The sequence below is a fragment of the Marmota monax genome, unplaced genomic scaffold (genome assembly GCF_021218885.2).
Source record: "Marmota monax isolate L192 unplaced genomic scaffold, Marmota_monax_Labrador192_F-V1.1 WCK01_AAM20220418_F8-fsc00008, whole genome shotgun sequence".
Classification (NCBI taxonomy): Eukaryota; Metazoa; Chordata; class Mammalia; order Rodentia; family Sciuridae; genus Marmota; species Marmota monax.
Window position 1 is genome coordinate 14,849,677 of NW_026694432.1, and position 27,459 is coordinate 14,877,135.

At 47.1% G+C, this 27,459-nt stretch overlaps 1 protein-coding gene across 5 annotated transcripts in view; it reads left to right on the forward strand.

Moving 5' to 3' along the window:
* Positions 1-27,459, forward strand: part of Csmd2 (CUB and Sushi multiple domains 2) — a 548,321-nt gene that overhangs the window by 53,169 nt on the left and 467,693 nt on the right. For all 5 annotated transcript variants that reach the window (XM_046468882.1, XM_046468883.1, XM_046468884.1 and 2 more), the window contains exon 2: positions 7,056-7,272. In XM_046468882.1, the coding sequence (XP_046324838.1) occupies positions 7,056-7,272 (217 nt within the window). The remainder of the gene's footprint in view (positions 1-7,055; positions 7,273-27,459) is intronic.

Sequence of the window (27,459 nt, forward strand, 5' to 3'; positions counted from 1 at the left end):
AGCAAAGACTTTGACTTTTCTGTTTGGTGAGATGAGAATCCAACCAATCTTCGAGAAAAGACTTTCTCAGTGTAAATGAAGGGACAGTATCACCAAGAAAGAGGGAAACGAGGCTGCCTCTGAGCTGTGAACGTTGGACGTTTAATCCACGGGAGGCCCCAAACCACACAGAAAGCACACACCAGGCAGAAAACAATATTGACAACAAACACCACAGAAGACCAGAACCCCGATTCTATACAGAGTTGGCATGAACTGACAAGAAAACAGTCAGATCTACAAGATCTGAGTACATGAAACGTAGAGACCTTTCTATATCAAACATAATAAAAATAAATAGCTAATACAACTACAAAACATACATGTAGCATGTATTTATTCAACAAATATTAATTCAGCATCCATGTAATGCCACAGATGCATAGAGGATTCACTTCTATTAGATGATATACGGATATGTAGTTCAATAAGACAAATCAATGCCACGATGAAAAATGACCCAAAAGTTTCATCAGTTAGTTCCCAAAGAGAGAAATTAAATTTTTTTTAACTTGAAAAATGTAGAATCTGAGCCATAAAAAAATGCTAACTAAAACATCGTGCCTTTTTTGTTCATTTTTCCAGGCAAAAACTTCTCAATAAGATAACCCACAGTGTTGGCACAATGCTTGACATAGGTGTTCCTAGACATGGCCCTTGGGAATGTAATGGGCGCATGTTTTCTAGAAAGACTTTTGGTGATCGAGAGCCAAAGACTCAGAAGTGTTCATGCCCTTTGACCCAGAAGCCTGCACTTTTGGAAAACTGTGCTAGGGAATTTGTCAAAAAAAAGAATGAAAAACAGCCCCAAGAATCCGATTCTCTGAGGTTGTTCTTGAGCCATGGCCTTGGTCTTGGCCTCCTTAATAGCTACATCACTAGAGACTAAAGGCATGGGTGAGAGTGGGCAGGCCACATGAGGCTGGGAGAGAAATGGAGGCCCCTCTGCATGCAAGTCAGCAGCAGCCCTTCCCTGCGTGGCGCAGAACGTCATTGACTGGATGTGAAGGCTTTTTACTTGGAAGAAATTCATATTTCATGGACATTAAAAGGACACATGGCCATTTTGCATGGACTCATTCCATCAGCATTTCAGTCTGGAGTCTGGACACTGGGTCAAACTTTCCCAACCAGGGAACATCCATTTGGATTCAGGAGACTTCCATACAGGTCAGGCTTTATGCCCCTTTGTAGTCATCCCTGACAGTGCCCGCCACAGACGTCAGCCAGCCTAACAAGGACAGAACCCCACCAGAAGGCAAAACTGGACACAATGACCACACGAAGTGAACATTCATTCTGGGACTCTGGCCATGGAAAATCATTTTCCACTGCACTGGCCAGCATCCTGTCCCCAGACTCGCTGAGGGTCCAGGTCTTATAATAGAATATATATTAAAAAAAATCCAGAAACAATTTAAATGTTTGACAATAGGAGAATGGTTGAGTAAATTCTAGTATAAACATACATTGGGATGTTGTGGATCCATTTGAAATGCTGTTTATGAGGGGATTCAACTCTTGGGAGAAGACTCACGTTATAATGTTTACGGAATTGTTACAAAAGGAAACCAAGAAATGACCCAAATGGCCAGCAGCAGAGGAGTGGTTGAATAAATTGAGATATACCCATGCCAGGGAATATTGCACATTTATATAAAAAAAAATCAGTTAGATCTGTATCTACTGACCTGGAAGGTGTCCCCAACGTATTGTTAAGTGAGAAAGCATGCTGCAGAGAAATGCACTGAACTGCAATCTCACTTTTAAAGCAATATAATAAAAATTCTCCCAAAATGTGTCCATATGTTTGCATGAGCAAGGGTGGAGTGGGGAGGGGCTCAGGCCTGGCTGCTAACTTCAGTAACTTTAGGTAGGGCGTAAGGGAGGGAGGCTGGAGATGAATTTTTCTTTATACTCGTGTTGCATGCACCCTGTATCTGTGTGTATTACAAGTGCCTTTTGTAATTTAAGATTTAAGAATAATTTACTGTAAAAAGAGCTCCCCAAATTGTATGTGCAATATTATCTCAACAATATGAAATATGCATGGAAAATTATAGAAAAAAAAGATGAAAATATTAATAGCAGTTGCCTCTGGAAGGAAAGTGAGATTCCATTTCCTTTTTTACAGTCTTGATGTATTTTTCACATTTTCTACTGTTTTTGTTTAAAATATAATGGCCTTGCAAGGTGTACCAGCCAATCCTGCCTCTACATCTTACAAACCTGCCTCTATCCACCTCATCCCCTCCCACCTGCCTTTGTGGAAATGGATGTATCCACTGAGCAGATAGTTATTGAATTCTAGGCCCTGAAGACCCGCCAAAGACCAGAACAAAGCTCCCACTTTCCGTGTTCTTATTACCAGAGGGACCATTCAGACGTCAAACCAAGTGACCTCATCCAAGACCCTCATCTTAGTCTCTCAGTGGTGGTCACCACCTGGAGTCACCCTCTCCTAATGAAACTTCTCCCCAGATCTCCTCTTCCTATTGTAACTGTCTCCTGCTTCCTCCTCTTTTTATCTTTTCCATCCCATGGAAAATGTCCTGAGCACCCTTCACTCTTGCTCTAGACACTTCTTGCAGAAGACACCATTCATACCCAGGTTCCGAGTCAGAATCTCTAGGCCAGGGCAGGGCTGAGCTGAGGCACTGTCCAGGGTGCAGGGGTTGGTGGTGAATGCTGGTATCAACAGTTGTCTGCCAATGAAGGAGGGTGGCCCAGACGATGCAGCCCTTGTGAGGTCCTCAGAGCCACTCTCTGTGACCCTTAGCACAGTCCGGCCCCATGGATGGATGAATTCACTTGTGTCCAGTCTGTGCTCTGGGCCCCCTGGCTTTATCAGAGGGTCTAACCTAAAGGAGTGAATGAATGAGTGAATGACACGAGGCAGTGATATACCAAGGAGGTTTTAGGGGCATAGAGATCCGGTGCCTGTGAGGTGTCCCTAGGGCCCCTTTGAAAGTTGTGGAGGTGGAAGTTTTATTTCATTATCTCATTTGGGTATATTTCTGGTTCCCTGGCCACTCATGTCTTCTCTTGGAGCCCAATTTTTTTCGATATAAGGCTTGCTCTTTTTAAAATTATTATTAGTAATAACTCTTTATTAAGGATTTCTATTTCTATCATTTTTGTAAGCATTTTGATTTTGTTTCTATTTTGACAGTTTTTAGATAAAACTATCTAGCAGTCTCTTCCACAACTTTTTTGTTCAGAAAATCACAGTCAGATAATTATCTAAATTTTCTTCTAATATATATATATATATATTATATTAAATATATTATATATATTATATTAAATATTATATATTATATTAAATATTATATATTATATTAAATATTATATATATATATATATATATATATATATATTTAACTTTTAACTCTTTACTCCATCTGGAACTTACTTTGGTCTATGGCATGAGTTGAGGAGACAACTCAATTTTTTCTGTGAACAGTAATTGAACCTGCAAATATCTTTTTATTTTCTCATGAATTTTTTTGAGGTACTGTGGATAAAACCCAGAGCCTCACAAACGCCAAGCAAGTACTCCACCACTGAGCACCACCCCAGTCCTTCTTCTGTTATTTTGAGACAGGGTCTCACTAAGTTGCCCTGGCTGGCCTTGAAATTGTGATCCTCCTGCCTCAGCCTCCTCAGTAGCTGAGATTACAGGTGTGTACCATTGTGCCCGGCCTCCTTGATTTTTAAAATATTTCCTTACATGTATTATTATGTTAAGACTATTCTTATATTACTGTTTCAGATTCTATCCGTCATTCTGGTACTACCCCCACATCATTTTCAGTGGTCATTTGTGACTCCACTTAGTATCTTATAATGTGAAACTACTAAATTTACTACCATTTTTTTAAATGCACTGTCTATAATAACCTATTTTTCCAGTTAAACTTAGGTATCATTTTACCAAATTTCAAACAGGTCATTGGGCTTTTGATCAGAATTGTATTAAGCTTATAAATTAACTTCTCAACAATTTTCCAAGAGGTCAATATTATAAATTAACCTTTCAGTAGTTAGTCTTTCCAATCAAGATTGTATTGTCTCTCCAATTATTTAAAAATATTTAATCCTCTGCACAAAATTATTTTCATGTAGTGCCTTTACATTTCTTACTAAGTTTATTTCTATGTATATGCACTTTGTAGTTACCATAAGCAAGAACTTTAGTCTAATATTTTCTCTGTTCTCTGGCGTATAAGGTTGTTATTGATTTTTTATGTGTTTTTGCATTTGGCTACTGTACTGAAATTTCTTATTAGAGTTTTAATCACTTTATGATTGATTCTCCTGGACTCTCTAAGTATATTAATGTATCATTTGCAAGCCATCTTTTTGCTTCTTCCTTACTCATTTCTTTCTCTTGTGTCGCATGGGTTAGCTCTTCCAATAAGGCATGAAGTCCCCGGGTGGGGGGGAAGATGGCATCTCTGTCTTGTTCTTGATCCTAATCAGATGTTTCACCAAAAATACGATGTAGGGTATTGTTCAAAAATGGATGCTTTATCATGGAAAGGAAATATTCTCTTTCCTAGTTCTGAATACTTATTTTAATCAGTTACATGTCTAATTTTATTAAATGCCTCTTTAGAGTTTATTCAGAAGCCCTTAACTTTTTTTCTCCTTTAATGGGATAGTTTGTATTAAGAGATTTCTTAATATTAAAGTCATTTTAGAGATTAAGTGCCCTTTGTCAGCTAATCCCTAAAGTGGCTTTAAAAAAAAAGTGTTGAGACAATTTATCAGCATCGCGGTAAAGAAAGTGGACGACTTTTGTTTAAATCCCACCTCTGAGTAACAGCGGCTCAGGCCCCCTTCCCTAATTTCTCTCTGCCCTAGTTCTGCATGGGTACAATGGGGACGATGTGAATAGTGCCGATCCTGGGGCTGTGGTAACTGATCAGCAGACCAGTGTAGGTCAAGGTCTTAGGAGAACGTCTAGGCAGATACTGAGTAAATGCAGGAGAGCTTTATTGAATTATTGGGAAGTTACCCTGTGCCTGCTGCTGAGCTGGAGGGTGGAGTCGCAGATGGAAGACTCACTCGTGTGGTCTCTGGTCTAACAGACTCACGGCGTGGTGAAATGGTGCTCATGAAACCATCACACGGAGGCCTGGAGACTTGCTCCTGTGCTGAGTGCGGCCAAGGAGAGGTTGTGACAGAAGATAATGGGGGCGGGGGCTTGACTTAATCAAGGAGGGACACCAGACTGAGGTCTGAAAGACCTGCCAGGAAAGAAGGAATAGTGTTCTAGGCAGAGGGAACAGCAGGTGCACAGGGCTCGTGGCTGTGCAGTCGGAGGGCAGGTGTGCAGGGCTGTGGAGGGCAGGTGTTTGGCTGGAAAGCCGGTGGGTGTGGGGCAAGAGGTCACTAAAACTAATATATATATATATATATATATATATATATATATATATATATTTTTTTTTTTAAAAGAGGTCACTCAGGGCGAGACCATGAAGAGACCCTTGTAGACCTTCAGTGTTTTTGTCCTTATTGAAGAGCAATGAGGAGTCATGGAAGGCTTGGGGCAGATGGGTGGGGGATGCCTGATGAGATTTCTATTTTGAAATGAGGCTCTCAGTTCCAGGGTGAAGTATGAGGCGTCCAGGGCCAGAGTACGTGGGACTCACCACATGGGAGCTATGGGAGGCCAGCAAAGAGCTTGGTGTGGGGTGGGGGAGATGAAATTGACACAGGGTGACCCACTGACCACAGGGTCATGAAGGAGAGGGAGTGGTTCACCTTCAAGGGTCTCTCTACACAAAGAGTGGAGGTACTAGTCCGTCCCCAGAGAGAGGGAGGGTCAGAAGAGCACAGAGTGGCCGGGGGTGTCAAGAGCCCGTGACTCCCAAAGGAGACCTCGGCCTTGAAGGGAGGGGCCGCCACCTGGTCTGGACTGTGTGTCATCAGGTGCACACACGGGAGGTCCTCCAGGCTAGGGAGAGAGGAGGCGAGGCCCTGACATGGAGCTGGACAAGGACAGAGAGGAGGGCAGTGGAGGGAAGCAGGAGACTGCGGGGGGTGGGAGGAAGCCCAGGCCGAGGCCGCTCACAGCGTGGTCCCCAAGCCTCTGCTCAGCACACCCCCAGGAAGCAGGAGGAAATGCAGACTCGGCCTGCCTACCTGCTGTCCATCAGCTGCTCTCCTGAGCCAGATCCAAGGGTGGGGCATGCACCCCGAGGTCACAGGTGCTCTGGCCTGGGGAGGGGTGGGAACAGCATTAGCAGCAGCAAGAGGCCAGTGAACCCGGAGGTGAAACACCACGGGGCGCACCTGTGGCCTCGCTAGGTCTGTTGGGGTGGATCCACAGGACCAGAAGGCGGAGCCGACAGGGTTGGAGGGAGTGGACAGGGTTGGATGGGAAGTGAGGACGTGGAGACTGGATGTGTCTTCTAGAACTCTGGCTGTGGAGGGGGGAGCCGAGGCCGGGGAGGCCTGGAGGGGTGGGGTGGGAGTCTTGGGACCTTCAGAATGGGAAGTTTCCAGTGGAGAGAGGATGGAACAGGTTTGAGAGAGGCAGGTTCTTGGACAGTAGGGAAGGATGGAAGGAACTGGCCTGTGGGGAGGGTGACATGGCGATGGAGAGGGGGTCCCTCTGAAGGAGGAATGAGGACAGCTAGAAGGGCTAACTTTGGGACGAGGGGGAATCCCTTGATGGCTTCTCTTTTCTATGCAGGGTGGGAGGGCATTAGCTGAGAGTCAGGCCACAGGGAGGAGGTTCGAATGGCTCTGGGGCACTTTAGCCTTGGTGTCCTACCCCACAGACTTGTTCTAAGGCTTGACTAGAGCAATGCACAACCGACCACCTGGTCACAGGCCCCTTTGGTCTCCCATCTCCTGTTCCTCTGGGGCAAGCACACGGTTGGTCCCTAGGAAGCACCTGGAAAAGTGGGCCGGTGATTCTTGAACACATTGCTTCCTTCTTTCTAGAAGCTTCTGTAAGTTCTTCTGGCCACACTGACTGCTTCATTTCTTTCTCCCAGGCCAGAATTGCACGTTCCAACTGCAGGGTCCCAATGGCACAGTGGAGAGCCCAGGGTTCCCGTATGGCTACCCCAATTATGCCAACTGCACGTGGACCATCACCGCCGAGGACCAGCACAGGATCCAACTCGTGTTCCAGTCCTTCGCCCTGGAAGAGGACTTTGATGTCCTGTCAGTATTCGATGGCCCACCCCGGCCAGAGAACCTGCGAACCAGGTACCACCCTCTCTGCCCTCCCCATGGCACCCAGTTGGGTCCTCGTCCAAGCTGCAGGGAGGAGGAGGTCACTGGATAGGGCTGAAAGGCTCATGGTCATCAGCACTGGCTTCTGTTTTTATGGGGCTTTCCTTCCACTCCTCTGCTTTTTTGAGGCTCCTAATTTCCTTCCCCTACTTCAGAGTATCCAATCAGCAAGACTGATGAGTAGGGAAAATCACACGGAAAACATAAAAGGAGTATGGAGAAATGCAGATCTTTCTATTGAAACCGGCTTTGCACGTATGTGTGGGCATCTGTTGGTGTCTAGTCTTTGCACAGACAGAACTATTTTTTTTCCCCTTTGGACCCCACAGATGTGGGGAATGCAGGCTGTGGGTGATGAGTATCTCTTGCATGATGCATTCAAAACCACGAATACTTTGCTGAAATTTGCCTTGCATTTGGGTGGCCTTGACTATGAGTGTAGAATTGGGAGCTTGGCAGAGGAACGGACAAAGAAAATGTGGTATCTATACACCATGGAGCTTCACTCAGCCACAAAGAAGAATGAGCTATGGCATGTGCTAGTAACTGGGTGGCACTGGAGAACATCCTGCTAAGGGACATAAGCCAGAAATTTTTTTTTCCTAGGGGAAGGCTAGACAATAAGTGAAAAAAAGTATTAGGGGGTCCCCCATGAAAATAGTAGGGAGATGGGCAGAGGATAGGAAGGAAAGTGAGGGGGAAGGAGGAGGGAGAGGAAAAGGGGGACGGCAGAATGAAATCGAGCAAATTATGCTATGTAGATATATGAACATACCACAGCGATTCCACTTTCCTGCTTATCTATAAAGTACCGATTATGAAACATAAACCTGTAGAAGACCAGCAGAGTGGAAGAAGGGGAGCAAGGGCAGGGGCAAGGGGGGGAGGAGGACGTACTGGGAACCTGCACGTCTGTTGAGATGAACCTGCTGCGGTGGGTAACAGTGATGCGCTAGTAAAAGCACTTTTAGAAATTGGGAGTTTGGGTGAGTTCTCACCCTCTCGATGCCATGCCAGCAGATAAAAGACAAAATTGTGGAGCAGGTGAGATGGCTGTCCTGTGCCCCTGAATGGTGTCCCAAGGTGGAAAGATGACACACCAGGAGGGAGACAGGGCGCCAGGGCTTCCACCCTCTGCAGGAAGGGCAAGCATTTGGGGGTGAAGGCAAAGGCCCCAGAGTGGTAGCTCTGCAAGTGCTCCATCACAAGCCTTGCCCTGTCCTGTAGCCAGGCTTCCCCGCTCCCCGGGAACCAAGGGGTTAATGACTTCAGAGTCAAGGGAAGCCTAATTGCCTCTAATGGCTGGTGCATTAATGAGCTTTCCCAGCCCTGGGTTTCATCTCCAGGCTTTGTTTAAGATGCTTCTGAGCCCGGGCCTCTGGGTTCCCAGAGTGGGGTCACATCACATCTGCAGGGTGGACCCCGCCCTCTTCTCTCCCTCTCCCTGCCCTCTCAGGGCAGTGCACAGGTGAGATGGGAGGGCTGCAGCAAGGGTCCAACCCATTCAGGTTTAGACGTGGCTCATCCATCTTGCCTGGAGATGGGCAGAGTGAGGCACTTGCTAGGTGTTCAGTGAAACTTCGTTAAAGGGACAAGAGTAGCCCTCGTTTTAGCCAGGTGTTCTGCCACTGTGACTAAAAGACCTTACCAGAACAACTGTACAGGAGGAAGGGTTCATTTAGGGGCACACAGTTTCAGAGGTCTCAATCCACAGACAGTAGGCTCCAGTCCCCAGGGCTCGAGGTGAGGCAGCACATCATGGCAGAACAGTGTGGTAGAGGGAAGCGGTCCACATGATGATCAGAAAGCAGAGAGAGAGAAAGACTCCACTCACCAGATACAAAATATATACCCGATAGCCAGGCCCCTAATGAACCACTTCCTCCAGCCACATCCCACCCACCTCTAATCACCATCCAGTTAATCCCACCAGGGATTAATTCACTGATTAGGTTAAGGCTATAACCCAGTCATTTCTCCTCCAAACCTGGCATTGTCTCACACATGAGCTTTTTATCCAAACCACAACAGTCCTCTTTGCTCATTTGTCCCATAAATATTTCACAAGCACCTACTATGTCCTGGCACTGTCTGAGCACTTGTAAACACAGCAGTGAGCAAAACGAAGTCCCTGCCTTCACGGAGTGTATGTGCTAATGGGAAGACAGGTATGCACACACCCTGCCCATCACACTAGGGAGACCAAGCATGCACGTGGGGTCCAGGAGCGATGTTGGGGTTCTCTAGGGCACTGGGGGAAGACCTTTCTCAGGAGAAGACAGCAGAATCATGGAGGGTCACGCATGGCATCTCTGTCTGGGCATCTGGGGAATGCTTCCACGCTCTGGGTACAGGGAATATAAAGGCCTTTAGGAGGGTGGTCCTGCCCTGGCACAGCCCAACAGCCTTCCCTGGCCAGCCAGCCCAGTTTGAGAAGGAGGATCTGGGGTTCTTTGCCTTCACCCTGCTTAGTTAGATTCTTCACCTGGTCTGCTCATTTCAGTTCATTTTAGTAGTAGCCAAGGGCATGCAGGGTTTGCCCAGGGGAAGGCCCAGAGGATAATCTGAATAACATTGGAATATGCTGTCCTTGGGGGTGTTGGAGTGGGGCTTCTCTGGGGGTGTGGACCTTTGGATGGTTGTGAACATTTTTATTTTTCCCTAGTTATTAGTCTACTTAGGTTTTCTTCTTCCTCATGAATCAGTTCTTGTCTGCATGTTTGTCTAGGGACTCACTCATCCTTACTAATTACCTGGCACCGTACCTGTCCATCTTTCCAGTGTCTGGGCTACCTCCCTTCCGCCATCTTCTCCTCGGCTTGGTGTTTCCTTTCTTTTACTCCATTAGTCTTTCCAGAACTTTGCCTATTTTATTGGCCTTTTTAAAGTCCCAGAGCTAGGGCTATCAATTTCATTCCTCCTCTATTATCTCACATATTGATTTCTACTTTTATCTTTATCCATTCTTTTCTCCCACTTACCTTAGGCCGATGTTGCTCTTATGCTGATTTCGTGAATTGAATTAGTTCCATTATTTCTTGTTTGATAATAAAAACATTAAGAGGCATTTTCCCCTAAGTACAACTTTGACCATATCCCATCAATTTTGATGGGTAGTTGTTATTTCAGAAAGAGTTTCTAATTGCAGTTTTGTTCTCTCTTTGACTCTAGGGGTTTTTTTTCCCCTCAAATTTTCAAGTAATATTTGCTTATACTCAAAAAATATTACCTAGCTTTATTGCATTAAGATCGCATTATGATTTCTACTTTGGAGAATTTGTTGACTTCCCCCTCCTTTGTATAAGATAATTTTTGGGGTAAATGTTCTATGACTATTGGGAAAGAACAGATATTCTTCAGTCAAAGGGTAAAAATTCATGTTATTCATGACATACAGTTGCTCTAATTTCTTATTTGTGGGCTAATTGGTATTTGTCAAGACCAATATATTCGTCTCACATTTTAACTGTTTTTTTATTTTTCAGTTTCTTCTGTTATTTCTAAGTTTTAATTTATAGATTCGGATGCTATATCTTTGGTCCCTTAATATTTGTAAACATCCTATTTTCACAGTGAGTTTTATATTTTTTCAACATACAAATTATCTTTATCCTTCAAGTTTTTTTTTTTTTTATACCTCCAGTTCTGCTTGGAATCGAATATTGCCGGGTTTCTCTTCCCATTTTCTTTTCCTTTTGAATTTATTGGGTCCATCTTTGCCTGTTCCTCTCTCTTTAATACATCTGTCATTGTCTAGGGATAGAAAAATAGAGTTGGAGTTTTATAAAAAAAATTCTCACAGAAAATCTTTATTCTTTAACAGGAAAGTTTAGTCCCCTCACCTTTTTTTGGTGACAACTGATATATGTGCTTCTCTATGATATTTAGTGCTTTCTATTTTTAAGCTTTCTTGCTGTTACTTCCCTTTCCCTGTCTTCAAGTACAAGTTTTCTGTGCTTTTTCTGTGATTTCTATACTACAAGTGCTTCAAGTTACTTCTTTAAAACCTATTTTAAGCTGCATTTCTCTGTCAACATCCTGCCTTGCTAACCTTCTTAATGGAATCTCACTGGCTTTGCATCTTGGAGAAATGCCTTGGCATTCCGTGGCACGTCGGTATCTTGTCTCTTTTTCTTAGTTTTCAAGGTGGACGTAAATATGCTGTCTGTCTCAGGTCACTTTCCTGAGAATCTTGGGGTCAGGTGGAATGGGATTTTGACATGGAGTCTTGGCTCTCCATCTTGAGCTAGAAATTTCTCTTATAAAAGCTTTTACTGTTTTGATGCCGCTGTGAATAGAATACTTTTAAAAATCTGATTTGTGGACTAGTCAGGGCCGATAAATAGAAATGCAGTTGATTTTTGTATATTCACTCACGTCCTATGATCTTGCTGAATTCATTATTAGTTCAAATAATATTGTTTGTATCTGTGAATAGTAGCAATTTTTGTTTCTCTCTTCTAGTGTGGATGCCTTTTCTTTTTATTTTTCCTTTTTTTTATGACTGCATTGATTAGATCCTCCTTTGAATTGCATCGAAATGGTCAGAGCAGAAACTTTGTCTTGTTACTGATTGTAGTGGGGGAAATATTTAGTTTTCCACCGTGATGTATATGTTATCAGTAGATATTTTGTCAATACCCGTCTAATAAAAGTTTTCAGGCAGAGGATTTGGGCCTGGTCTGGCTGCAGTGTGGAAGTCACCTTGCGGGTGGGGGAAGACTGGCAGCTGTCAGGCCGGGCAGGAGATGGTGGTCGCCTGGGTTAGAGCAATGGAGAAGAAAGACGTGTGGGTTTGTGCGAAGTTAAAGAGTCGCCTTCGGAGTCAGGAGTGGACCTGTGGGGACTGTGAACAGGAGAAAACAAAGGAAAGGAGGGCGTGGGGGACTGTGCCCTCTAGCTGGGCAACAGAAGACAGACCTGACCATCCTGTGGTGAACTCCCGTCCCCAGGAAAAAGTGTCCTTCTGGCCTACCATTTGTCACACTGACGCTTTTCCTCTCTCGGCTAGCAGAACAGGTGGGCCACTTCTTACCTTATTTTCCTGTGAAGTGGCAGGGTATAATAGATGGGGACAGACCTAGACGTGTACCTAGTAAAGCTCGGTATTTATTTATTCATTTTTTTTTATTTTTTGCAGTGCTGGGGATGCCTCTCAGGGCCCCCCACATGCTAGGCAAGCTCTCCACCTTGGAGCTACATCCCCAAGCCCTAAGGCTCTGCATTTATTAAAATTTTGAACTCATGCAAAGTTTGGTCTTCCCCAAGCCTTATCTGTGAAATGGAGGGGACAGTGACCCGTCTGCCGGGGTGGTTATAAGGGATCCCTCAGCTGCAGATCCTTAAGTGGTTCTTAAACATCGTTTGCATCTCTTTCTGTCCTGTGTGTAGGATCTAGTGCTCAGTCCTTTCTGGGGGCCCTTGGGGCCTGTCTGATTCTCCATCTGGGTCCTCCCTGCAGACTTTTGAGATTGGAGAACTTTGGGCATGGTAGAAAGACCACGAAGAAAGCCCTGGGCTCAGGGAGCCATTCATTTTGCATGTAAGGAGCCATGCATATGCATGTAAAGTGTATTATGTATCACACGCATGCATGTAAGGTGTACATGTGCCATGCTTCATGGGTATGCAGGTAACATCTATGTATGCATCATGTGTATGCATATCGTATTTGTACACCATGTTTATGTAAAATGCACATGCCTGTGTGTGCATGGAGTATGCGTGTGACGTATCGGCGCGTTACTGATTCCTCCATAGTCCTCCCCCCCCCCCCCGCCATCTCCTCCTAGGCAGATGGTGGGACAGGATCACCAAGAGGCCTGCAGCAGGTTTCTCTCTGCTTGTGTCACCTGGGAGCTTTCTGTACTTATTCTCTGAAACTCAACTGGCACATGGTTAGCAGTTGCTGTTCTCACTGCATTCTTAATGCATCTCTCTTTTCTCCCCTTCCGCCCAACACTCTTGTCTTCTTACCTTATTTGTGGATGTTGAAGAGTCACCTCTCGCCCTTTGAGGCCCACCGTTCTCCCACAGCTTGTTCCTGGGCTGCCTTGTGAGCAGTGAGCTCCCCCTTATAGAAACTAAGCCCCCGGGCTGGAGCTGAGCCTCCTGCTGTGTTCTCTGCCCTGGGGAGCCTCAGTGGTGGAGCCTCACTGCTCTTGCCTGTGCATGACGTGAGCTCGGGCTCCAGCATCTCCCAGCCAGGAGGGGCCGGCAGGTGGTTTGTGCTCTTACCCTCGGTGCCTCATCTGTAAAGTGGGTGCACCAGGATGTACCTCATGGCTAGTTGGTGAGAATTAAATAAAGTGTGTAAACTGTTTTGAACTACAGTAAGACATAAATAAAGGAACACGCATATGTTCGTAGAAAACTAAACTAGAAAATGTGATTAAGCAAAGGCAGAAACCTCCCATAAATTTGAAATTCATAAGGTAGAACAGCCATTCTCCACTGAAGGCAGTCTTGCCCGCCTTGACTGTGTTGGGGGACACTTGGCTGTGTTGAGACACTTGGCCATGTTGGGGGACACTTTGGGTTGCCACAGAACTGTACAAGTTCAGGGGTGCTAATGGCATCTAGTAGGCTGGGGCCCAGGACATGTTGAACACCCCACATGTACAGGACTGTGGCCCATGGCAAAGACCTAGCTGGTCCCCAACGCGGTAGTGCTGAGCTCGAGAACCCGAGTTTGGTCCATTTGAGGAGTTACAGCCTTAACTTCAGACGTGCATGTCCTCTAATCCTCCTTCTATGTCAGTGACCTTGGGCAACCCAGTTAACCCACCTGAGCCTCAGTTTCCCCTTCTGCAAAATGGGGCAACCTCAGCGATGCTGTGTCCTGACAGCCTCACCTGGCGTCGCCGATGCAGAGCTGCCAATAGGCACGGTGCACACAGCTTGTGCCATATGCAGATGCCATTCATCTCCCAGCGCCTCCCTTTTTCCATCAGGAGTTCAGAACCATCTCCTTGAAAGCGTCTCACATTTCATCTAGTGCTATTCACAGGCAGCCACATCCCAGGGTGCCAGAAGGCAGCGTCTGGCTGCTTGAAATTAAATTTACAATAGAAGCTGATCAGATCCTTCTCAGAATGGATCAGGGTGGGGGACGGGGTAGGAGTGCGTCCTGAAGGCTGGGAAGCCCTGTAGGAGTTTGGAAATTAGCAAGAAAAGAACAAAGAGCCTTCCGGATAATGCAGAGTCAGCCCTGCCTGGAGGAATTACTGAAACAATCCCCACGTCTCTGCTTTGGCCCAATTAGATGGCCTTTCCGTGCGGGCACACATCCGATTGCATTGCTGTTAAATGTGGGATGAAGTTTTTCTAATGGAACACGAGCAAACAGAATCTATGGAGGCGCTGCTAATAAACCGCATCGCCGTGTATCGGAGGGTTTATAGGGTGCTAGTGATGACGGCGCCCGTTAAGCACAGCCAAGCATCCCTTAATTTAGACGTTTGGGCTCAAGTTATGGGAAACACTATGACTCGTTCCCCTGCTTCCTGGCAATACACATTCTGTCATCAGCCTAAGGTGGAATGCAGTTTCTGTCATTTGGAGCTGGTTGCAGATTTCGCTCAACTGGCGTTAGACACCTGTTTGGAAGTTGTAAAAATCCACAAATTTGCCAGATTTACTGTCAACATATGAATATGTATCACAGCAGAGGCCCCCAAAGGACCTGCCTGATGGATTCCTTACGAAGTGTGCCTTGCACATCAATAGGGTTGTCCTTGGAGGGTCCTCTGCCCAGAGTCCTTCAGGAATGTGCTCTGGTGGACAAGAGGTGACCAAGAGGACCCAGAGAATGAGGGGAACGTCCTTGTTTAGGACTGAAACAGAGCAGAGACGCCGGAGAGGGTGAGGAAGACATGGTGACACTGAACACTCATTGTGTGCCTGCCACACATTCGTTGATTCACTCGTCATTGATGATTTGACATTCATTGAATGCCTACTGGGAGTGCCAGGTGTTGGAGACACAACAGTTAACAAGACAGCTTCTGCCTTCAAGGAACTTACAGGATCTTGAGGGAGACAGATGCGGGATCAGGCAGACAGTGGAGCTTGATCAGCTCGGGGACCCAGGAAGCTGAGGCTTGTCTGTAGGTCTGTGATGCCCTCGCTCTGGCTGCCCCCTGTATTTGTTTATCTCTTACTGACCCTTCATGTCTCAGCTCAGTGGTCACTTCCTCACCCAGGGAATCCTTCTTGGACACACCTTCCCCACCTCCTGGCCTAACCATCCTGGAATACCTGCTCAGATGGCCCCACATCCATCCTTTGTGGTTTCCCATGTTCATGGTTTTTCAACACATGTCCATCTCCCATCAAGACAACAAGCTCCATATTTACAGGAACTCCTTCTCTTTTACTTTCCACTGTGACTCCAGGAACTAACACAGTGCCTGGCACATAGTAGATGCTCAACAAATATTTCTAAAGGGAGTGAATCAATGAATGTTCTCAGAAGGAAGGAATCCCCGATAGGGCATAGAGGGAGGGGTAAAGGAAGTGTTTCAAACGGAGAAAAGAGCATGCACACGGGTCCAGGAAAAAATCCACAGGAAGGTGACCTGCAGATTGACAGATTAATGAAGATTGATTCCCTGTAGCAGGAGTGTAGTGGGAAAGTGGGAGAATGGCCAGGGCCAGATGACCAGGGGCCTTGTGGGAGCCTGACACACATCCCAAGAGAGGTGGGGACATGCATTAAGATTTTAACTTGGCATTATGCATGTCATCTAATCATTCAGCAACATGCTCCTAAAGTAGTGGGTAGTTACTAAACCTGTTAAGTAAGCATCCAAGGTCTCTAATCTGCTAAATGGCTAGAGGAGATGGGAACTATGGTCTCTTAGAGCCAGAAACCAGGCTTTTGCCCACCCACGATGCCTTCTTACTGCTCTGGTTTCATTGCATGGATTTCATTTCCCAACCCATTTTCCTTTCTCAGCAGTTTCTCTGAAATAGTCAAAGTCATGGGCACTCGCCACATTGGAAAAGTCAAGCAGCACACAGTGTACAGAGAGAAAAATTCCCAGTGCCTCCTCTTCCAGGCCCTTGTCCCAGCCCCATTCCCCAGAGGTAACCACTGTTAACAGTTTGGTAGGTGTCCAATTTCTTTTTAAATAAAGATTCATTAGACTGCCCATGAGGCTTATTGGGACATCCATCAGCCCTTTAAAAATTGTTCTGATGAATTAAGTGTAAACTAATTAGAAACACGGATTCAATTACCCTCGAAACACACAAGGGTTTAATAATTAATAGGAAGAGGGCTTGAGGCCAAAGACATTATGGATTTTATCAAACCCCTAACATCAGAAAAGTAAATATGCCTGATTCACCCTAAACGCTGGCAAATTTGCATCCTGAGGCAAACCCTATGGTGGGAGCTGTGTATTCATCAGGACAGTTATCTGTGACGAATAAGGAGGCGGCTGAGTTGGGCTTTCAAGGTTAAAGTCAGCTTTACTGCTGGACAGAGCTTCATGGGACAGAGTAGCAGCCCACGGAGCAGGGTCACTACCATCAGCTTTCTTTCGGATCCTTCACCAGGCCAGCCCTGGAGTGGGAGGATACCTGTTGAGGTCCTCAGCAAGGTCACCATCCCCAACCGTAGGCCTGGAGCATCTGGGACGTCCTACAGGGCCAAGGAGACGAGACAGGATTTTTAGGAGCAACCCTCAGTTTGCCCCTTAAACTGTGAATTCTGATAATTCAGACGATCTTAGAAGAGGGTCAGGAGGTTGGAATGAAAATTTACCTGTAGCATGCCACGTGCTTTTGATGCTGAATTTCCATCTTCACGATCTTCCTAGAAGTAAGAATTATGACCTCCATTTTAATGGCTAAGGAAACAGAGGCCTGGAGAGGCTGGACACATCGTGGCACATATTCCAACTCCCAGATCTGCTTCACACCCAAGTTCACACAAGTCAGCTGACGGGGGTTGGGAAGAGGAGGGAGTGGGGTCTTCCAGGCTTGGGGTTCTGGAAAGCAATTGCAGTGACCCATGGGGTACCATGTGCTCCCTCATCTACTGCCAAAGTGGGGGTCTGGGCGGACGTGGTAGGAGGAGGGGTTGGTAGCAGGTGATTTACAAAGCCAGGTGGGCAGCAGTGTCGGGGTCCTGAGCAATATTTTCATTCACAGTAGGAACCTGTGGTTCAAGGTCAAAGTCAATTTGTAGCAAAGACTCACCTTGTTCATTTGCCAAGCCTGCTGTTCAGTAACAGGCAAGATATAGGGTCCTGTGGAGCCCACGGCTCAGGCCCAAAGTCTGAGCTGCGCCCCTCCTCAGGAATACCCTGACCACGGTGCCTTGTTGGTCAGAGATTCAGCATTCCCTCGAATGGAGCTGGCCACCTCCAGGCTCTCATCTGCACTTCCTTGCAAGTGGCTGCCCACTGGGCTTTGCTGAGCTAGGACAGCGTCCTCTTCTTGATCCTTAACTCTTATTTCCTGAATGTTTGTGGCAACAGAAATTGCTGTGCCAAGGACCCAGAGAACCCAGGGATGTTGTCCTCAGGGTAGAGGCAGGTTTTGACTTGTAATTAATCATAGCCTTACCTTCGTTTCTTTATTGGCAGAAATGGTCCCCAAATAAGCAGATGCCCAAGTGTTGATTTCTTTATCTCTAGGAAAGACAGTTAAATCTAAAGGAAAACCCACTGTTATCCTTTAAGCGAACCAAGAGCCAAATTATTTCACTCTCAGGTGGGTGAGCTGCCTTGTGGTACCAAGAGCCAGGACTGGCCCCTGGAGACCAGACCACTGGTTTCTGTATGATTGTCACTCATTCCTGTCCTTTTTCAAGGCCAGCTGTGTCCTTTTGACTTACAAGATGTGGATCAAAGTCCAGAAGAGTGCCACAGCCACCTCCAGTCCTGAAATTGTGTGACCAAGAACACCAGGGATGTGTGAAGATGGGCTATACGGTGCCCCCATGGTCTGGGGTTGTTTCTGTCCACTCAGGCCCTGCTCTTGGCTCCTTTAACAAAGCCACCCTGTGTCTTTGGCTTGAGGGCCCATTTTCCCATTCCATGTTAAGCCGTGTGGCAGGGAGGTGAAGAGCCCACCAGCAGTCTTGCTCCTCTTCTACGATGAGGACCCGTCAGGGGAAGAAGATACCCAGCCAGAGGTAATAGTTCCTAGCCCCACCAGGTGGGGCCACCTGACTTAGTGGTCAGGAGAAATGGACAGAAGCAACATGCACCCCTCCAGACTTCACCCCTCCAGAGCTCAGGAAACCTCCCCTGTAGGCCTCTACTATCTCTCCTCCCCTCCAGTCAGAAGCCAGGAGAATCCTGGATGCTGAATGACTCCATGGAGCAGAACTGACCCCTTCCCACCTACTGCTGATTGACAGGGTTTTACGCGAGTGAGAAACCAGCTTGCCCATGAACTTAGCCCTCTGGGAGTCCAGGGTTTATCTGTCACTGCAGCTAGAGTTTCCTTAGCCATGGGCAGCTCTGAGTCCTGGCATTTAGAAATGCCAGGTAGGTGGGGATTCAGGACAGCAGAGTCCATTCACTTTGCAAAACTGACACGTGGCCATATTTGCTTCCGGGGATACGAAGCTCGTGGATGGTCTGGCCTTTGTGCCTAAGCATTAGGCCATGGAACTGTAAGGTGTGATTTTTTTAAGCATTTTTTTGGTGCTCCTGACATGTTCTGGGTTCTTCTTGGCATTGAGATAGGTTCTGGTGATCCCTAGCCCACATCCTGGAGTGTGGGGATTGTGTTTAGAGCCTCTCTACCTGGGTTCAAGTCCCTGCTCTGCCTCTTGCTGGCAGCATGACTTTGAGAAAGCCACTTTGTCTCAATTTCTACATCTGCAAAGTTGAGTTGTAACAGTTCCTGCCTCCTAGAGCATTTGTGGAGATTCGAACCTCCCAGGTTTTACATACCCAGAAAATTCTGGACAAATGGCAAGCGCTCAGTAAATGATATCATATTATAATTATTGTTCTATCCAGAAGTTCGTCTCTTCCAACTACCTTCTCTGTGCCTCCCTGGCCCAGCGTCATCTCTTGCCTTGGTGACAGAACAGCCTGGTCCTGGTCTTCCCAATACTGCCCGCGTTCCCTCCAGTATGGCCTGATACCGAAGCTCAGGGAGCCTTGCATTTATTTATTTATTACTTTTCTAAAGAATAATCTTTTAATCAAAACAAAAACAAAAATAGTTTTAATTTATTGAAAAGTTGTGAAGATAATGCAGGGAAGCCCCACGTCCCCCATCCCAGCTCTTTCCCTTATTGACATCTTATGCTCATATGGTAGGTACCTTTGTCACAGTAATGAGCCAATATTATTAATTGGCACGGCACCACCCTATTTTTTTCTTTTGGGAGTAATGATTCCTTCTGCATGGTTTTTTAGATACAGTTAACTCCAGTTATCCATAGGTTCAACCAACTGGGGACCAAAAGTATTCAGAAAGAAAACCTGTATCGGTAATCAACGTGTACAGATTTTTTCTTGTTATTATTCCCTAAACAGTACAGTATAACGATTATTTACATAGCAATTACATTGCATTAGCTACTATTAGTCATCTACAAGTGATTTAAAGTATATAGGGAGATGACAGAAGATTCTATGCAGATACTACTAATCACTTTTTTGGAGGGAGGGGGATTGAACTCACGGGCACTTGACCACTGAGCCACCTCCCCAGCCCTATTTTGTATTTTATTTAGAGACAGGGTCTCACTGAGTTGCTTAGTGCCTCACCATTGCTGAGGCAGGCTTTGAACTCTTGATCCTCCTGTCTCAGCCTCCCTAGCCACTGGGATTATAGGTGTGCGCCACTGTGCCCAGCCCTATTCATCACTTATAGGAAGGGCTTGAGCATCTGAGGGTTTGGGCATCTGTGGTTGGTCCTGGAACCAACCTCCTGTGGCTAAGGGAGGATGACTGAATTTAATGTCATCCTGGGGTAGACCTCATGCTGGTGTCCAGACCATATCCTCAGCAAGAGTCACATGCCTGGTATGTTCTAGGCCTTCGGACACTCACTGTGTTCCTGAGGGGTTTTGGGTGGAGATGTGGTAAAGGATGAAGGGGGTGAGTGGGACCCTCCCCTGCCCACTCCTCCCAGCCTTTGGACCCCAGTCCCTGGCCTTATCTCACTACTCCTCTCCTCTCATAAGAATTTAACAAAGATTTCATCCCACCAGAATATCTCAGACATCTACTGTCATAGAATTCTTTCCTAGGCTCTAATAATATGGAGAGGAACGGTAACCCAAAGTCCACGCCCTCACGGCCCTCGCATTCGGATGAGTCAGATAGACCAAAACAAAATAAAACTTCTAGATCAGTGCTCTGGAGTGTTCATGCACAGGAAGAGGGAGTGAGGTTATAAAGGTGTTAATTAATAGGGTGGCCAACGAAGTTGTCACAGGAGAGGTGATTTTTGAGTTATAACCTGGAGTAAGAGTCAGTGTCCCCACCTATCTCCAGGTGGCTCCAGAGGGACCTGTTGTGTCAGATTGTGGGGCTCATTGGGTTTCCATTCTCAGGAAGGGCCCGGAAGGTTTTATGAAGGAAATTTAAGGGCAACCTCTGGTGACAGGATGGACACTTGGGCATACACCATGGCACTGATCCTGCCTGGAGCTGCTTCAGTGGGGGTTCCCGGGGTGACATGGCAAAGGTAATGCAGACAGCAAAGCCTAGTCATGCTGGTGGTCATCAAAACAACTTCTGACCCCATCAGGATCCTGAGTTTCTTGGAGGACAGCAATGTGGTGTCTTCAGTTCGGCCCTAAACAGAAAATGTTCTCCTGCGCTGACACGGGCCATCCCCTCTGCACCTGGAAGAGTGTGTCACTGTGCCCTCCAGATTCAGTCTCCCCATTACTGTTGCCACCTTTATCCTGTGATTAAGCAGTGATAGCCCTGTCAAAGGGCAGAAGGGAGGAAGCTTATACCTATGGTTCTGCTGTCGCACTGTAATTATTTGGCACCAAAGGGCTCTTAACTAGTGATCTGACCAATTCGTGATGCTCAGGCCAATTGGTGGAAGTATATCCAACCTCCTTCTTGTCCAAAATTCTACAGCCACATATCACACGCAAGGCACATCTCAGACTTAGGTAAACCCTACAAAGCCAAGGAAACAGCCACAGATCCCAGCTCCGATAATCCAGCTGAGCTTCAATATAACAGGACTTCACCAGTGTCCAGAGATAAAGAAATTCAAAAAGGTAGGAAGCCGTCAAAGCCCAGGGTGGGTGGGGGATGGAGACACAAAGACTTTCTGCACACCAAGACAGGCCTGAAAACATCCACCAACCACAAAGCTCCTCCTTTTAAGTGCCCGGTATTGATTATTGGTCCCCGGTTCTGTTTGATTGTTGAAGTTTCCCAGACACAGTACTTTATTTACTCCTCTCAACAATCCAATAAGCATTGTCTTCATATCATTTTGCAGAGAAAAATGCTGAGGGTCAGAATGGCTAATAAGCCCTATGCTAATAAGATGGTGAGTTGTCAGCACCTTGCCCCTGCTCTGAGCAGTGCCCTCCAGCCTCTTAGGGGATCTGTCTCGTGGGGGAGAAAGGAGAACTGGCAGCCTGAACTCCATGGGGAGCCGACCAGAGATAGGATTCTTCTTCGCCAGCCCCATCTCCCTCCATATTGAAATGTACTTGAACTTGGGCACAAAGGAAGGGAGAAAACAATAGCTGTCTTTCTCTGTTGGGCTCATCCTCCAATGTAAGCTGGGCAGAGGCCTTGACATGGCAAATTATTTGCAGCATCCCGGAGGAGTGGGCTCCTTCTATTTTGGAGTATGTAGAAGAGTAAAGATTTTCCTTAATTAGATAGTGCCGGATAGATTTAATTAAAGCTTCAAACCTGCAATTTTCTTTGTTTGATTGATCAGTTGATGCTGATTGCCTGGAGTAATTATGAAAGGGGAGGTGGGGTTTTCAACGTCGGAAGGTGATAAGAAGCGGATTGAGTTGACTCTTGGGTACGCAGGTTGCCCGAGTGGCACCGAAAAGGTCTAAATTGCACAGATGCATGTTGGCTGGTCAAATGGAAAATAAGCTGTCTAAATTACGCTGTTGTCTAAATCATGTTCCTGGCTGAGGTGTCTCTATAGGAAAGTTCATTTTTCCTTCCTTTCTCCAAATGTGATCACGCCCCTGAGACAAGGCAGTATCTTGTTATTTTTTTCTTTCTTTGATGAAATAATTGAAGCACATGGTTGGGGGTGCCTCAGGATGGCCTTTTGCCGTTTCTAGAGCCTATTGGGGGGTCGGGAGAGAAACACAGGCCTTTCATCATCTCAGTGAGAATTTATGGAATTGAAAAAGAGATTTGAAGTCGGGCAGTCCTGGATTCAAATTCTGGCTCTACCATTGCTGGCTCTTAGACCATCAGCAAGGACCCTTGAACTTCTCTTTCTCATCTGCGAGGTGGGAGAGTGAATGAATGCTCTGTGCATTTAAGCGTGCCCCCCCCCCACACACACACACTCCAAGCAGGTGATACTGGTACAGGGAGGGAGTCCTGGCTCCAAAGAGTGGCCACATTCATGAAGCCCTGAGGGCTATAGTCTGAAGAGTGTCACATGGGCCATTTCAAAGCTTGGTGGAGAAACTGTTCCCTTTTTCTTCTGAACTCATCAAACCTCAGGAGATTGAAGTTAATTCTCTGTTACACTCGGGGCGGGGGGTGGCGGGGGGTGGCGGCGGTGGCGGGTGGGGGGCGGGTTAAGGACAGTGATCAAGACTGGACAGCATAGAAAAATGTTCAGGTTAAAAAACAACCACAAGCTGTAGTATGGCCCATGCATGACATATATACGTTGCTATGTAAGGACACCGTACACACGTGGACAAGGCAGGCAGGAAATACTGCCATGGGCTAATTATATAGGCAGGAAGATGGCTTTTGTTTTTTTTATCTTTTGTATTTGATTTTTTTGGTAGCGTTGTTATTGTGTTGTCTTTACAATAGCAATGCATTTCCAATTGATCCCAAGTTAAATGTAAAAGAATAGGGAAAAGCATACATACATTCCTCCCCACCCAAACCCAAAGACAGCCATGGGCAAGCTCAAGTGTATCTAATCGAGAGTGACCGGAATGAAGAAGAACTTAGTTTATGTTGTAAGATGGACAGTGAAGGACTCAGAGCGTTGACTCAGGCAGAAGGCTCTTAGGGGACACGAGGACTGTTGTTGAAGGCCTGGGGAAAGGTCACAAATTCTGACAGCAAATGTGGCTCTCCAGCTGTCAGATGGACATTGCCGAAGAGCAAACCCCAAGCCACTTCTCATGTGTGTCTAGCTAGAATTGGTGCTTCCTGCTTGGGAGGCACTGATTTCCTGTTTCTAGAAGCATCAGTGCAGAGGTTGAAGATTCTGGGGATGCCCCTTTGAGGGCCACAAGTCTCCCATTCCCACCCTAACCACACAAGGGTGTGGGGGTGAAGCTCTACACCACTGATGCTCTACCTGGAGATCCCGCTCCCTCAGCCCTGACTTCCTGGGGTACCAGACACTGTAGGTGGAAGCCAGGGGGAGGAGTAAGTATGTGCAGTTTGAAAAAAAAAAAATCAATCTTCAGAATGACTGTTGATTTCACTTGTTTTCATTCACTTGATTCTGAAGCTTTAAACCACATTAAAGAAGGGGTGATTCTTCATGTGGATCATAAGAGACCCCAGGTTTTTCCAAGGTTGACAGAGAAATCTAGGTGGGAGCTTCTCGGTCTTGTCTCTTGCATGTGGACCATCTGGGATTCTGCCCAGTCAGCTCAGCGGGTCCAAGGGAGGCTACGCTCTGCATTTCCAATGAGGTTGCAGGTATCCAGATGCTGTCAATTTGTGGGCTACTCAGCGTCTTCTCTGAGGCCTTTCCAGCCGTCTCTGGGGGGCCCTGGGCTCCCCCAAATGGCAGGGTGTTGGTTGCTTAGGTTCAAGTCCTCACCACATCCTTTACAGAGTCTGTGAAGTGCAGAGGAGTCAGGTCAGGTGGCGGACCCACCTGACCCAGGCAGGGCTGAAAAGCTGCATTTGGGCAGCACTGGAGCTACGCAGACGTGGTTCAGGTTTACATCTTCTGTTCAGGTTTCTGTTTGTGTCCATATCTGTTTATCCTTTGCAAATAATGCTCTGTTGTCTTAATCCTACTTTTATGGTTAATGATGTGTGTGTTTCACTCCTTTCGAGCGTGGGATTGGAGTAAGCATATATTTCTCAACATTTCCCCCTCTAATCACCACTCAGAGCCGTGAGTCATGGAGAGAGACGATGTGGGAGCCAGCAGGGCTGTTCTCGGAGTCCATCCCCCGTGCCGGCCCCCTCTGGCCACCCCATCCATCGCCATCCTGGTGCGGGTGAGCACGCATCCTCACGTGTGTCAAGCTGGGAGCTGAGGGAGCTGGGGCCACTTTCTCCATGAATCTGCGAGGGCGTGACAGGCCTGCCGATACCATTGATCGATCGCTGCCCCGCTCCGAGCAGAGTTTCAGTCTCATTTCCAGCAATTTGTGATGTTTCTAATTTGATTGTTGAATATCGCTCTCTACCGCCCCTGCTACCGTTCCGAGGCAGGCAGTGCCTTCTGATCTCCAGTCCTACGCCCATTCTAACTCTCAGGAGGCTCCATCCATACCAGAGGGTGGCCAAGCGCTTAGCCTCCTGGGCCCAGGATCTTGGTACCTAGGACAGAATGACCCCCGCTATACCTGACCCGCTGGCTGGTCCATCCCCAGCTTGCCCGGAGCCATGCCCCCTTGGGCCAGGACCAGACCCCATGTGACTCGCTAACCTACTTTCCCAGCAGCTGGATTCATTCAGCTCCTGGCTCCTGACTCCAAGTCAGACTTGGCCCCAGGGCCTTTGCATCCACAAGCCTTGGACCTCCAGCTTCCCTGCATGCCCCACCCCACCAGGCTGTTTGCTGAACCCCAAACTTTACCCCACCTTCCATCTTTGTTTCTTATCCCTGTTGATTCAGATGAGTGTTTCAAGATGCAGAAGAAGAGGGAATGCTGAGAAGTGGAGATTCCAAGGCAGAGAAGGGGGTGCAGGAGGGAATGAGCTAGAAAGAGGTGGGATAAACCCAAAGCAAGGCTTTCAACAGTGGCTCTTGATCATAACGTAATACTCATGTGTGTGCAAGTGTCGGTGTGAGACATCTGTATATATAACATGTAGACTTGCTCAGCACTCTCCTTAGTTTGAAGTGCAGAGTCTTAGTTCGTGCTCTCTGCAGCCCCACAAGGTAGGCATGATGATCCCCATGGTGGAGATGGAACTTGGACCCTGGCAGAGGGTAGAGGTGAAGCCACTTGCCAAGGTCATGCAGCTGGTAAGTTGCAGAGCCAGGATTTGGACCTAAGCAATCAGACATCAGAGTTCACAGTCCTGACCTCTACTCAATATCATCCCAAGCTCCTAACTGGCACCATCAGGATTATGGACCCTTCTGATCTTCTGAAGATACCCAAGGACTTTCCCCCAATAATATACAATATAGTCACTTAAAATTTTATATTTAATTTCAGTGGGTGGACTCACAAATTCACCAGGTTCAGAATATTATAGATTTATAGATCGTGTGTATGGATGACAAGAATAATCATTATTGTATACGTTTTAAGTATTTATCGTGTTCTGAGCACAGTATTAAAGACTCAGTGAATTGCCTCATTTATTCTTCACAATTCCATGAGGCAAACGCGGGTAAGAAGACTGAGGTTTGGAGAAGTCAAGTCAGTGTCCTAAGCCGAAGTGGCTAGTACACACCAGAGATGGACCTCAGCCCAGGTCTGCTACCAGGGTCAGGGCTCATCATCCAGCCAGCCTGCAGGAGGGGAGGCTGGTACCCTTGTGCATGGGAGATCCAGGCCTCAGGGAGAGAAGGGGCACTTTGGGGGAGGGTTTCTAATGGATGCTTCTGGATTCTTTTCTTGCCGAGAGATTTAAACCCAGCCTAGGCCTGATGGAGTCTGCTGTTTGGAATTACAGCTTCTGTGCTTATCTAGCAGTTTACACCATCTTTAAAGCTGGAAGACGGAGCAGGAAGGGGTTGCCAGACCTGAAGGCAGAACTGGGCACAGGAGGGACAAGGGAGGTTGGACAGGGGAGGGACACCACATGGAATGAGGGCCTGTAGGGGCCCCTCCTGTGAAGAGGGTCCTGTGTCTTGGCCGCTACAGCCACTTTTCATGCTTTGCTTCTCTGAAGACCATTAGTTGAGGTGTCAGAGAACAGAGCCTTAAAGGCCAGCAGAAGCACCAGAACCTTCCAGTGGGCCAGGCCGGGGGGAGCCAGGTCCAGAGGCAGATGCAGGGGTCTGCCTCGGCTGTCCCCAGGGATGGCCCCTCCTACCAGGATCTTGCGCTCACTGTCCTGCCCCCTGCCCCTCCCTCGGCCCTCTCCATCACCTTCCTTGTTCTCTGCGTCCCCCTGTCTGTGGCACTTCCAGGGTATGCCCTACACACGGCGACCATGGGACTTCTAGGCCTCGCCATTCTAAAGCATCTGCGATGAAGGGACCGTCAGAATGGGCAGGCTACTGTTTTGTCACCTGTCGCGAACGCCATGGACACCCCTGATGGATGTCATTGAATGTGTGACTTGGTAATAAAAATAGCTGAAGGCGTAAGGGTTTATTTTTAGGTTGGGTCCCAATGTTGCTGCCTCAAAGTGCCACCGCAGAGTCTCAGAGGACCTGACGGGTGCCTGCTCAGTCTTGCTCTGAGCTGTTGCCAGCATCTGGGTTCCTGTGAGGTCACAGGCCATGGTAGGACATGGTTGTGTTGGTAGATGCATCAAGGTCAGGGGGTTGAAGGTGCAAAGTGCTGCTTCTCTCCTGCTTGACTTCCCTCCACAGAGGAGGCCAGCAGTTTCCCTGCACTGGGGTCTTGTCCCATCCTGGTGTCCTGCTGTGGGGGTGCCCTCATGAAGCGAGTCCCCTCACGAAGCTAAGCCAAAAGTTTCCTCATTTGGAAGATGAGGATGGTGCTCCCAGCCTCTTGGGCCATGCATATGGGTGATGATGGTGGTAACAGGATATAAAGGCCTTGAAGAGGTCTTGTGGAGCCGGGGCTGAGTGTGTGTCTCCGTGCGTGTTGGTACAGATGTGTTGCACTTATGGCCAGTCGTGGTGCCCTGTGACCCC